Source organism: Phacochoerus africanus, chromosome 1 (assembly GCF_016906955.1).
Source record: "Phacochoerus africanus isolate WHEZ1 chromosome 1, ROS_Pafr_v1, whole genome shotgun sequence".
NCBI classification, from domain to species: domain Eukaryota; kingdom Metazoa; phylum Chordata; class Mammalia; order Artiodactyla; family Suidae; genus Phacochoerus; species Phacochoerus africanus.
The window spans coordinates 96,637,207-96,651,685 of NC_062544.1; the positions used below are offsets into that span (position 1 = coordinate 96,637,207).

The 14,479-nt window shown below is 37.7% G+C and overlaps 1 protein-coding gene across 6 annotated transcripts in view; it reads left to right on the forward strand.

Moving 5' to 3' along the window:
* Positions 1–14,479, forward strand: part of RBMS3 (RNA binding motif single stranded interacting protein 3) — a 740,901-nt gene that overhangs the window by 456,928 nt on the left and 269,494 nt on the right. For all 6 annotated transcript variants that reach the window (XM_047769379.1, XM_047769355.1, XM_047769352.1 and 3 more), the window contains one exon: positions 12,639–12,796. In XM_047769379.1, coding sequence (XP_047625335.1) covers positions 12,639–12,796 — 158 coding nt within the window. The remainder of the gene's footprint in view (positions 1–12,638; positions 12,797–14,479) is intronic.

Genomic DNA, 14,479 nt, shown 5'->3' on the forward strand with positions numbered 1-14,479 from the left:
ATAAATAGACCCACAGACATGGAAAACAAACTTATGCGTTACCAAAGGGGAAACAGGGAGGAAGGGATAAATTAGGAGTTTGGAATGAACATATACACACTACTGTATATAAAATAGATAATCAATAAGGACCTACTGTATAGCGTAGGGAATTATATTCAATATTTTGTAATAACCCATAAGGGAAAATAATCTGAGAAAGATATATGTGTGTTTGTGTGTGTGTGTTTGTATGTATAGGAATCAATTTGGTGTTTACCTGAAACTAATACAACATTGTAAATCAACTATACTACAATTAAAAACTAAAATGAAAGTCTCATAGACTTATTTTACATGTTACACCCCTTATTAACATTTTTTCATAGTTATGCTGGAATGTTTGAATAGAGCTCTAACCAGGTAAGACAAATGGTGGGTATTCACATGCTGCTCTTTTCCCTTCTCTTCTGAGTGAAGTCCTCCTGGCAGTCCTGCCCTGGCGTTAGGGTCCTCCAGCAGAAGCTGCAGCTGTCTCAAAGGGTGGATGCCAGTTCTACCTCAGTGGTTCATTGAAGTAGAGCTGGAGGGGCACAAGCCACTCTCTCCTTGGAAGCCCGGAGAATGTTATTGTTCTTAACTGTGCTGAGAATGCCAATGACTCTAAAGCTGGAGGAAAAAAAAAAAAAAGACTCTTAATGAATCTCAGCATTTTAATGTACTGCAGGTTCCCAATTGTATGAATTTAAGAAGCTTAGCAATTCGGTGTCTTCTGAATAATAGCATTTATTTTATACTCTGAATACTCCCAGGGAAGTCTGAATAACATTGCAGCTTCTTTGGTGTAATAGCTTCAGTGGGCTAATTGACTTGAACAGGAGAATTGCTCCTAAAAAAAAAAAAAAAAAAGCCACACAGTTTTGATTAATGAGCCTAGTAATAAATCATTAATCTTTTTAGCCCATAAATGATAGAAATAGTGTCCTGCTCCCCCCCACCCCCACGGCATGATATATTTCGAGATTATCTTGCAGATCTAGTGACTACATTTTAAGGCTCTCATTATCAGGTTAATATATCCACCTCTACATAATTTAATGTAACGTATAGCAAGTTTGCCCCTATGAGGAAGGCATTGGGACAGATTCTAAACAGCAATCATTGCTCTTTTATGGACATGACTTACATTCATTTAGTAGCTGTTCTTCTGCAATGTCCTAAATTTCTTTACTTCCATAATTACTCTTAATTGGAAAGAATAATGAATTATTGAGCTTCTCCTATGTATCTGGCACTCGGCTACATTTTTAGTATATTGTATCATTGAATTCTCCTAATGATCCTCTGAGGTTATTAATATTATTTCCACTTTACAGGAAATCTGCTGAGAAATGTTAACTAGTTAATGTCATAGAACTGGTTCATGTCCGAGCCACCAAGTTACAATCTGTTTACATATGATTTCTATGTAATGTTTTCAAGAGATTTATAAATAAAGGAATTTTGGTTGGAATTGAAATATAGAAATAATTGAGCCCACATTGAAATTTTTGTCATAGGCTTCACTATATCCTAAGGGGTTATATATTTCAAGAGTTAGTTTTCATGTTCATCATGCCACTGAGACACTACTTAGAAACAATTCAGACTGTCTAATCACCATTTTGAGGAAAATAGAATTTCAAGTTATGGATTGTAGGAGTATTGTCTACATCCTTGGCTGTACTCATGTGTTCCCTAATGACAAATAGCTTTTATTATTGAAATTTAGTTGTAAACTATTCCCAAGATTGAACTCTCTATGACAGGCAAGGATCATGGATCATCACAGCTCTGTTGTCAGGATTTAGCTCAGTGGCTGGTAGATACTAGAAGGTGAAACATTTGATGAGTGAACAGTCTGTAGCAATGGTATAAAAATAAGTGGATGACCATTTAGTAAAGCGACTAGAGTCAAGAGGTATAAATCCACAAGTGACTTTGATTGCAATCACTGTTGTGACCCTGAGAACTTCCAGTTGCTCAGGCACGCTGGAGCAAAGCCCAGGACTCCTATAGACAGCACAGGGTGGTGGAGGGGTAGAGATGAATGCATGCTTTTCTTAGTGATCTTCCAGGAAGTCTTGGTAGAATCTTTTCCCTTAATGTCGAGCCACATTAAGATTTATCTTGGATGGAGTTCCCGTCGTGGCGCAGTGGTTAACGAATCCGACTAGGAACCATGAGGTTGCGGGTTCGGTCCCTGGCCTTGCTCAGTGGGTTAACGATCCGGCGTTGCCGTGAGCTGTGGTGTAGGTTGCAGACGCGGCTCGGATCCTGCGTTGCTGTGGCTCTGGCGTAGGCCGGTGGCTGCAGCTCCGATTCGACCCCTAGCCTGGGAACCTCCATATGCCGCGGGAGCGGCCCAAGAAATAGCAACAACAACAACAACAACAACAAGACAAAAAAAAAAGACAAAAAAAAAGATTTATCTTGGAGTTCCCATTGCGGCTTAGACGATTAAGCACCCAATGTACCCATGAGGGTAAGGATACAGGTTCGATCCCTGTATTCACCCAGTGGGTTAAGGATCTGGCTTTGCCACAAGCTGTGGAGTAGGTTTCAGATTCAGCTTGGATTTGGTGTAGCTGTGGCTGTGCTGTAGGCTGGCAGCTGTAGCTCTGATTCAACCCCTAGCCTGGGACCTTTCATATGTCCCAGGTTCACCATTAAAAAATATATATATCAGTTTCCCACTGATGAATTTTAAGAAAATTACAATTAGCATGTATGCCATATAAAAGCTGGCATTGATGACAGAAGTTACATTTTTCAAAGGTAAAGAGTTTTATCTCACTTGAACACCTTCAAACCACTGTACTTCTTGTTTGCTCTTTTTCTGTCAAGGTCACAGTGACAATACCAGAAATGGGAGCAATGAAGCAAGATGGTAGCACCCTAGTCAGGCCCCTTCTCCCAACCCCTTCATTCTGGCATCAAGATGTCAATTTTCATGGTGACACACATGCACAAAGAGGAAAAAAAAACAAAACCCACACACATTTTCTCCCCAAGCTGATGTTAAGGCTTGTAGGCCATGTTATACAGCCTTTTCAGGCTCCCTTTGGAAAGAATAGGATTAAATAAACCAAGGATATGTCATCCTTCACTAGACTGACAGGATTTAAATGTACAGCTAAATTTGTCTTCTAAAAAAAAAAAGGGTGTGGTGTAGAGCTGACTGCTTCCTCTTTCTCTATACCTTGTGAAAAGTACATGGCCTTACAAAGCTACTTTCCTGTGAAATTGACATTGGGCGATTGAATAATGAAAGGAGATTTAAGCAAAACAGCAACTCAACAGCAACATTTCATATACAAAGCTGTCATTTTTCACTGAGTATATATTAAACATATACTTTTAAAATGTATCCTTATGTAATAGAGGTAAGAAGAAAATGAGCCAGGTATGGATTTTTAGTTTGGGGTTTTTTTAGTAAATTGAGAAAATTTTATTGCGCCAGCCTTGAAAAGAAAACTGAACTTTGGGTCTTTTGCTAACTCATTCCCTCAGTATGATTAAGGGATTTCCATTCTTATAAGGGTAAATTGTACTTCCAAGTAGGTTTACACATCTGACACCTATAGGAATACACCTAGTTCTGGCTCCTTCACCTTGATGGCTCAGAAAAAGTTGTGAATCAGCCATTCAATACACTGTGTTCTCTTGAAATCTCAGGTCTCCAATACAAAAAAATTCAGGATTTGAGTTCTCATTGGATTTAACAGCTGTGTAACCTTGGACAATTGGATATCTTCCTGTAACCTCAGCTTTTTCACATGGCCAGTAAATCAAGAGATACAGTTTGGGGCAAGGAATAGCAACTTTATTCGGAAAGCCAGCAGACCAAGGAGGTGGTGGATTAGTGTCCCAAGCCGACTCACCCAAGTTAGAATTCAGGCTTTCTTTTACGCTAAAAGGCTAAAGGGTATGGTTGGTTGGTGCAAACTTCTTGGCATCAGGATCCTTTGTCCTTGCAGACGTAGGTGAAGGTTCAGGTCACAGTGTTCCCTTAAACCTCCAACAAGATAAATATTATTCTCTGTTCTGCAACTTTTTATCTCTACATGAATGTAAGAGTTGTTATACCTTTAAAGATTGAGAATGGGTTATCCTGTATATTTCAGACTATAGACAACATTTTTTTTTTTTTGGCTACACCCATGTTATGTGGCGATTCTGAGGCCAGGGATCAAACCTGCACCATAGCAGTCACCAGAGCCACTGCAGTGACAACACCTACTGAGCCACCAGGGAAATTGGCAACATTCTTGTCACAAAAGCAATAGAATGCAAATGTTAAAGTGAAAGAAACAGATCCAACATGGGGTCAGATTTGTTCTTCCCTATTACAATTATACTAAAAACTTTCTGTATTGCTTCATACAGAAATTCACATTTATCAGCTTATCCTGTGTCTTATCAGCTTGCCCTTCTTCTATGGGACATAGTGTTTGCCACCTGAGTTCTATTGAATAATTCCAGGAGTCGCCATTTGTGCAGGGCTCTGGCGTGTCATTTACATAGAACACAAAATGAGAATGGTTGCCCTTAATGGAATTCTTTGACCCTAATATCATTATACCTCAGCAACACATTTGTGTGTGTACCCAGCTTACCTGTGAACCTCAGCAAGTTTGAGCTGTTGTATTATGGCCAGAAGACACAGAAATGGTTTGCATCTGTCCAGTTTTTGTATGTGTTGTGGTATTTAGTCCAGAAAAAATTAGTAGAATGCTGTAGCAGACTTATGGCCATGTTAATAGCATTTCCAGAATCCCATTGTTTGAAGGTGGATCATGGTCATTGACAAATCAGGTGACAGGTTTCTGAGCCCCTCCAGAAAGGTGAATTATGCTGAGGAAACTGTGCAATCTGTTTACAATATTGAGTAGTTCTCTATAGTTTTGTTTCCTGTTCTTACTTTTGACCATCAGTAACCAGAGTGCAAAAGCATACATCTTTGTGAGAGAGTAGCACATTTACAATAAAACTATAGAGAGATCTCAATATTGTAAAATGTTAATTTAGCATTTTCTCACAGGAGAAACCATCACATCAGGTGATGCTGGGCTGAGCTCATGAGGTGCATGTGGAGGGAGAAGTCAAGGAGAGCCAGGATCCCACCTGGCCACCTGTCCCAGGATCACAGGTAACACAGACTCAAGTCACGGTGACTCAACAGGCTCACTTAACACTTCACTGCTCATCTCAACCCAAGGGCTGCTTTAATCCAGCCCCACCTTAAAGAATAACACACAGGACTCTTAGTTCAGATTATCCTGGGTACTGGAGATAGTTTTTCAAGCCTCTGCTAAGTGCTATCCAGAATTAACCTCTGCCTTCCCTGATGGAACTTGAGGATGTGAGCTCTAATTGCCCATGCTGTGTTTACATGAATTCTGAAATAATGAAATACTTCTTTTGAAACATTTGTTCCATATGGAAACCATTCTTAAGGATTCTCATTTTAGGGAAATTGTTCTTATTGGTGCCTCGGGATGCTTTCCTCTGATTGCATCACTATGTGAAACTAGGAGAAGAGAAATCCCCCTCTCTTGTTTAGCAGGGGGAGAAGGCAATTGAGAGCACAAGGCAGCCGCCTTTTCTGCCCAGCAAATAGAACAGAGGACATGTTTATTGGGTACCCTTTAGGGGTGAAAGCCTACTTCTTGGCAGTCTTTCTTTACTTTCCCTTTCATGGTCTTTATTTTATTTTTTTTAACAGACCAAGGGATTTTATTTATTTATTTATTTATTTGCCTTATTTTTTTATTTTATTTTTATTTTTTTATTACTCAAATGAATTTATCACATCTGTAGTTGTATAATAATAATCATAAAATCCAATTTCATAGGATTTCCATCCCATAACCCAAGCACATCCCCCCATATCCCAAACTGTCTCTCTGGAGACAGTAAGTTTTTCAATATCTGTGAGTCAGCATCTGTTCTGCAAAGAAGTTCAGTCTGTCCTTTTTTTCAGATTCCACATGTCAGTGAAAGCATTTGATGTTGGTGTCTCATTGTATGACTGACTTCACTTAGCATGATAATACCTAGGTCCATCCATGTTGCTAAAAATGCCGGGATTTCGTTCTTTTTAATGGCTGAGTAATATTCCATATGTATATGTACACATCTTCTGGATCCATTCCTCTGTCGATGGACATTTAGGTTCTTTCCATGTCTTGGCTGTTGCAAATAGTGCTGCAATGAACATCAGAGTACATGTGTCTTTAATGCATTACTTCAAGTGGATGCTTCTAGAGCCCTCATCCTAGGGAAGGCTCTGGCTCTCTCTTTTCACCAGGTCAAGGCCATAGTTTTGAGGCTAGAGAACACAGAGGTCCTACACCGAGGGCCAGTGTGGAGCACGCACATTTATATTTTCATGGAAAAACAGATTTGACAAGTTAACACATTGTATTAGAATTCTCCAGAGAAACAACCAATGGGGGGGGGGGGTGTGTATGTGTGTGTGTTTTTAGAATTGTTTCATGGAATCTGCCTGATGATGGAGGTTAACACCTCCAAAGGCAGGGTGAAAATACTGTTCCAACTTGAAGGCCATCAGACAAGCAGCATTCTCTCTCACTTTAAGGGAGAATCGGTCTTTTTCAAAGGTTTTCAACTGATTGGTGAGGCCCACTCACATTAGGGAGGGCAACCTGTTTTACTCAGTTATCAAATGTGAAATTCATCCAGGAAACACCCTCATAGGTAGATCCAGAATAAAGCTTGACCAACTCTCTGGACATTCTGTGGCCTAGTCCAGTTGGCAAATAAAATTAATGATCACGCAGATGTGTGATGCTGAAGAAAATACAGCCAGAACGGCAGGTTCCTCCAGATTTCACCTAGATCCTATAGCCATGCACCAGACATGGCAATGCGGTTACTAAAAAGCCAAGAACATATGTGTATAGAGTTAGTGTTAAACTAACTCTAAAACCTCTGATGCCTTTAGGGCAGCTTGTTAAAGCAGGAGGCTTCTGTTTTCAGGGAGAGGGAAAACATTATTACTATTAATTTTTAAATTACTACAACATTTCAAATAGACTATTTTATTAAAAAACAGTTGTGGGAAGTTCCTGTGTGGCACAGCATGTTAAGGATCTGGCATCACTGTAGCTATGGCACAGATTGCAACTGTGGCGTGGGTTTGATCCCTGGCCTGGGAACTTCCACATGCTGCAGGTGTGGCAAAAACATACAAAAAAATCCATTGTGACTTGATTTTTCTTTCTGCTAGTGAGAGCTATTGAATAGCAATATTTATAAGCAATTCCCAGAGTTGGTGTACTCTAATAGGAAGAGTAATAGAAAGAGTACTAGATAGAAATGAGTCAAAAAAACATCAGTTTTGATGTCATTTATTCACTTACCATGTGACTTTATTACCCCTCTTAAGCTCTCAGAACCAATTTTCTCATTCATAGAGTAGGGATAATAACTCTTTCGTTACCTACTGCATCAGGTGATTATTCACACAAAATAAAATAAATGCTCCTGAAACGCCTGAAATACTATAAAACTCTGCTCCATGTAAGGTAATAATATTATTATCTGTGTATGTGAACATCTGTTTCAAACTATTTTTAAAGTATTAGTCACATATTTTCTTTAGAATTGTTTCAAACATCTTTAGGATATTTGAGGATATTTTAATAGCACTGCTCAGGACAATTCATCTTGAGATGGCTTTGTCTACCTTAGAGTTAAAAAATGACTGCAGATTGATCATACACGATTTTGTGTTTAATATATAAAATAGTATATATATTTGATAGTATATAAAGTAGGCAAAAAACTAATAACTTAGAACCACAGCATATTATATTACCTTGGAAAAAAATAGGAATACATTCCCCTAAAACAGTATTCAAATTTGGTCCAGGGAATTCCCATCATGGCTCAGCTGAAATTAATCTGACTAGTATCCATAAGGTCACATGTTTGATCCCTGGCCTCGCTCAGTGAGTTAAGGATCTGGTGTTGCTCTGAGCTGTGGTGAAGATTGCAGACATGGCTCGGATCCTGCATTGTGATGGCTGTGGTGTAGGGCGGCAGCTACAGCTCCGATTAGGCCCCTAGCCTGGGAACCTCCATATGCTGAAGGTGTGGCCCTAGAAAGACAAAAAACAAAAAAAAATGTGGTCCACCAAAAGGTCTGTGTTCTCAGTGAAGTAAGTATGGAAACAGAGAGGAAGCATTTAAAACCTTTTATAACAATTTCATATTAACATGACATTTAATCCAAATGTAATTTTGGTTTGCTGAATGTAGTAATAAAAAATGGCAACTTGCATTTTAATGTCTTTTAATTTTGTTCTATTAATGTTGACAAGTATAAATATTTTAGAAATAGTGGTTTGTGACAGATTGGAAATAAAAGTGGTTCCCATCACTGGTGGCTTGAGAAAGATTGTTTTGAGAATTCTCTTGTGGTGCAGCTGGTTAAGGATCCAGCATCATCACTAATGTGGTGCAGGTTCAATCCCCGGCCCTGCAACTTTTATATGATGTGGGTGCAGCCAAAAAACAAAACCAAACAAAGATTTCTTTAAAATCTCTGATGCCAGTAACTACTTCCTAGATATTTAAATGCTATTTCATCAAAAATAAATGTTACCAGATTGAGTTTTGAAATCTTACTCTACTGGCTACCTTTTTCAGAACCATATATATAATAGCTATAACATGTATCCAAAAAAAAAAAAAAAAAACCCACAGCCCCAGCCATAACCTTTAGTCTAGAAGTGAGAAATAATTTTATCTTTCATTTGTATTCATTTGCTAAGGTTCGTTGAAATGTTCTGAAGTTGTCTTAAACTGTATACAAGTAAATGAGTGCCAGTAAATCTAACACAAAAATCTGAAAAGTGAAGGAAAAAAAAATTACATATCCTACACAGAATGACAAGGTCTCTGCTCCCATTAACAATGGAGAAGATACTGTTCTAATTTTTTCACAGTCTTTTGACAAAATCAAATAATAATTTAAGAACTCCCTATACAGATAAAAGATAGAGAAACCAGACCAAAATAGAGTAGCTAGTCATGGTGACAGGGTCAATTAAATGTAGTAGATGTATGAACTGTAGTCGTATACTTTTACTAGTATACACAGCGGAATATTTATCCACTGACAACATGGACAAAGGCTGAGAATCTCTTTTTTTGGTAGCCTCAACTCTATAGCTAAAGCTCATTGATAAGCAAAAGTGAATAAAATAAGATATTTGGAGATATTTACTCTTCTGAATTAACACTCCTTTCAGCCACCACCTCTTGAGTACTATTCACCAGTGTTTAAGAGGGAAGGCAGTGTTAGGAATTGGGAAAAACACTGGGCCAATTATGAACTGGCATGTGTTCTATTTCTATCCCATTACTGATTAGTTGGGTGGCTTCGAGTAAGTTCATAAGAACTACTCTAACTTACATCATTGTTTTTTCCATCTGTTAAATGATCAGATTGGACAAAATGCCCCTTTAGATCTCTTCTGTACCTAAATGATCATGAAAATTTAAGTTAAAAAAAAAGATTCTAGATGTCAGGTATTGTAGAAGTTATTTTTCTGCAAATTTAAAAGGCAAGTTCTTTTAGGTTCACAGTGCCAGAGAACCTTTTGAAAGAGACTATTTACATAAATCTGACACATAAATAAAACTGAAAATAAAGATATAAGTGTATATATTAAAGTTCATTCTATGCAGAAATTAAATTCTATTGTCAAGTCAACAGATATGTTCAAGACTAATATTGTATTTCAAAGGACAGAATTACTTAATAAATAACACTACCCAATGTTATGTTCTTTCTATGAATACAAATTAAGGAACAACACTATCCAATTCTGTACTGTCTGTGAATACAGATTAAGGAATTGGCCTTGGTGTTTGAATTTGGATTCAGAAAATAGCTTACTGGGCAATCTCTTATGTACTAAGCTATGTGTGTTTACTGCATGCCATTTTGAGAAGCTGCAATGCATTCTGTACTTGAGAAATTTGGAAATGGATTTGAATCAGGATAAGGGATCTAGGTTAACGCAGGAACTCCCAAGCTGTGGGGCATGTACCTCTCATAGAACTTGAGTTGATGTGGGTGCTTAAGATCCAGAAATCACACCATTAAAAGTTGTTCTTTCTCAATTCCGATTCTTCCTAGGAAAAAGACTGTCTGGTTCTAGTATGCTTAATACCTCTCTTAATTGTGAATCTCATTTGTAACTAAGAGAGAGAGTTTAAGTCCTCTGGGAACAAACAGTATCTAATATAATTTAATAACATTAGTATATTGCTAATTTTTATAGTAACCTATTTATGCCAAGTGATGCTGGCTTTTTAGCCATGGTAGTAATATAATGTTATCTTTTAAAATGGGTTTATTTAAGCCTAAAGGTATTTTGATTTAAAGGAAATTTCTCAGTAAATGAAATAATAGTACATGGCTGGCAAATTTTCTCAGATGATATGCAAATGATTGAAGATGGGCAAACATTGGGCTAGCGGAAAATACACTGACGTGGATGGTAGGAAACCTGACTAAATTTAATTCAAATGCTGTTACTAATTATCAGGTAGGATGATGATTTTTCATGCCTCTATTTCATCATTATCCAATTATCATCATAAATACATATGATGATAAAGGCCTAGCTACCTTTGGAGTGATGTTGTGAAGATGAAAGTTAAAGGATGGGGGAGTTCCCTTCATGGCTCAGCAGTAACAAACCTAACTAGTATCTATGAGGATGTGGGCTCGATCTTTGGCTTTGCTTAGTGGGTTAAGGATCTGGTGTTGCCATAAGCTGTGTTGTAGGTCAGATCCTGCATTGCTGTGGCTGTTGGGGAGGCCAGCAGCTGCAGCTCTGATTTGATCCCTAGCCTGGGGACTTCCATATGCCGCAGGTCTGGCCCTACAAGACTAAATAAATAAATAAATAAATAAAACTAAAGTGCAGGTAGTAAAATTAAATAAATTCAATGTAAAATTGAAAGTTGAATGTACATTACTTTGTTATTATGTATCTGAATCATTGGGGGTGGGGGAGAGAGAACATGGTCATGTCCACTCAGGAAAAAATGATATTATCTGTTTTCTCTTTAGGATCAAGCCATTAAATGGTACCGGGGGGGGGGGGGGGGGGGGAGGGGGCGCGTTTGGGAAGCACTGCATTGAACAGTTTCTACATTTATACTATCCCTAAACACTAAAGCTATCTTGTGTTTTCCTGATTGGTTAAATGTTTATTCGCACCATTTTCCATGGCGATAAAACAAATTTTGAAAACTAAACCATGTTTAGAAAAGAACCTAACGATAGATCTTATTCATCACAAAGCTTAATAAAAATATTATGACCTATCCAAATATGTAGACTTGTTAAAAGTGATGGTATTTACTTCCATGCCAAAATTGTTTCTTGACCTATAATGATAATTGGATTCTTGTTGAGTGTATTTTTTCATGTGCTTATCACCTCAGATTTTCTATAGAATATATCATCTCTTCAAAAAGATATTTTACTATTACATAATGTCATTTCCTATAGACTTCAGAATTGATGTTTCCAATGTAATCATGTTTCTTCTTGAAGTTAAAGTTGTGTTGATTAAAATATAATAGTTCATTTAAATATCTGATCTATTTATATTAATGAGTAATCACATCAGGCTTTTGCCTGTGCTTTGAGACATTCATACAACTAAGTTCCAACTTATTAATTCATTATGTGAAATAGAAAATATTCATGCACTTAGAAATAGTACTAGCAACTTTTGTTTGATTTCCCATTCTGTTAAGCAAAGCTTAAGTACTACTGCTTCATCATCTCATTCACCTATAACACTTAATTGTGGTCTGTGGCAGTGATTCTCAAACTCAAGCAATTATAAAAATCACTTGGAAGATTTGTTAAAACACAGATCACTTGACCCCTCCAGTTTCTGATTCCAGGGTGGGTCCTAAAAATTTGCATTCCTAGCAAGTTCCCCATTGATGCTGAGGCAGATAGTAAATGCTGTCCTAGGACTGCACTGCTGTTTTCTCCATTGGTCTAGTGGAAGGACAGGGAAGCCCATGGACTTTGGTAATAGCCCCCAGTTTCAGCCCTGGCTTTGACACTTAGAAGCTGTGTAATTAAAGAAGTTAAAGATCAATTTTGTCCTCAGTGAAATCGTAACACTTATATTTACTGGGATAGTGAATAAAATAATATATATTAAGTGTTTAAAACAATATCTCACATGTTATGAACACTCACTAAATTCAACATTAGTATCTAGTGGTGATGGTAGAGTGCTAATAGAACCACTAGTTAGTGATAATTAATAGAATATGCTAATTCACCTTAGTTCAATTGCAATATGTATTTGTCTTTTCTATGAAGGCCGGAAAGAAAGTTTTATTTTCACTGAGAACATTGTTTCTATGAGAAACATTCTGGCAAAAAGGAATTCAGTGAAAAGAAGTGCTGCCCTTCCTGAATGAACTTTCAAAAGCATGTTGCAGATTGAAATCTAGATTGCAGTGTAAGCAAAAATGTATCCATTTCTGCAATGTTTCTCAATATTGAGAACTTACTGCATTTATTCCTTTTTCCCCCTTAGCAACAAGAGCAAGACCCAACCAACCTATACATCTCAAATCTCCCCATTTCTATGGATGAGCAGGAACTTGAGAATATGCTGAAACCCTTTGGACATGTCATTTCCACAAGAATACTCAGAGATGCTAATGGAGTCAGCAGAGGTGTTGGCTTTGCCAGGTAAAACCTTTGCTCTTCTTTCACTTTTCCATTTTAATTCCATTCCTTTCTAGCACAAGACGTATGCTAGAATATAGAATATTCAAAGACATGTAGCTAATCAAACCAGTGCTGTATCTTTGCTCTGAGTCAAAGAATTCCAATGTAAGTATAAACATATTGTTCTTGCTAAAATGCGTACATAGAAAGTTTATATCTGTCTCAAGTCATAATGGTATACATAACCTGTTCCCAGCCCTCTCTCTGCCTATAGATCAATAAAATCAGATGCTGCCAGTTTCTGCTAGGGGTAGTAAATGCCTGACACCCCAAAGCTAAAAAGCCCATGTGGTGAACAAAAGTATTCAAGTGTTTGAGCATTGATTTCCAAAAAGCAAGATGGTAGAATTTCTCAGTCAGGGGAAGAGAGGAAAGATTTTGAGAAATAGGAATCCTTTGGACGGTTTGGAAGTCCCAAGGAACTCAGAAATGTAAAGGAATGTGAAAAGGACATTTGCATTTAAGAGGCCCTGGCTCTGTGATTTTGATGTTTTAAACAGAACAGAAAAGAGCAAATTGCATTTTCTTTTCTTTTCTTCTTTTTTTTTTTTTTTTTGTCTTCGGAAAAGGAAGAGTAGTTTTCATTTTAACTTGAGAATGTTTATAAAAGAGGATCTCAGCCAGGAATGGAGTTAAAGTGATTGTACCTGCTGTGCTTTCATGAAAAAACAAAGTTAAGAAAACTACAGAGAAAAACTGCTCAATGACAAAGAAGAAAAGTGAAAGCTGTGTTTCCATGGCTGGGTGGGTGTTTATGTCCATGACTGAGTGGATGGATGTTAGTGTCATCTGGAAGGCAGCCCCTTGCAGGCAGGTGTGTCTACTCATGGGAAACCCTGCCATCACTTGGAAAAACCATATCAGACCAATGTCTGTGAACCAACTTGGAAAGATAAGAAAATATAAATAGTAACTGATCTCTACCTTGACCTCCCTGAGGTCATGGACCACATCTCAGAATTCTTTTTAGTCCCAACAATATTCTACACACATTAGCTTGGAAGACACATGTTTAATGATTTGAAGAGAAGTCAGCAAAATGAAGAACACCTCCCTGTCTTAAGTGTTTGCACGAAGCATTCAACGTTTTCAGAATATTGTTAACTGTGGCTTTGCATGGTCAAGGCAGAACTAATCACACCACCTGGGTCTCTAAAATTTGCTAATGTAGTCATTCTTGGATGGTGGACACCCTGCAGTTGGAAGCCTGGCTAATGCAGGAGGAATGCCTGCCATGCTCCTTTGGTTCTGCATCCACCTCCTGCCCCACCCCTCCCCAAGCTCTCTCTAACAAATTAGTTTCTCCTTTATTTGTACTACTGATGAGAAATGAACATGATTAAATTCATCAAGAGAAGACATATTCTAAGATCTATGTTTTATTTTGTTTTGTTTTAAACAAAGGATTTTTGGTACAAAGTTTGCTCAGGCTGCCATAACACAATACAACAGATGGGTGGCTTAAACAACAGGAATTTATTTTCTCCCCCTCCTAGAAGCTTGAAGTCAAAGATCAGTACATTAGTAGGTTTGGTTTCTTCTCTCTGTCTTGTAGATGGCCTTCTTTTCCCATATCTTCACATGGTCTGCCCTTTGTGTTTGTTCCTAATCTCTTCTTTAAAGGATTCCACCCTTATGACCTTG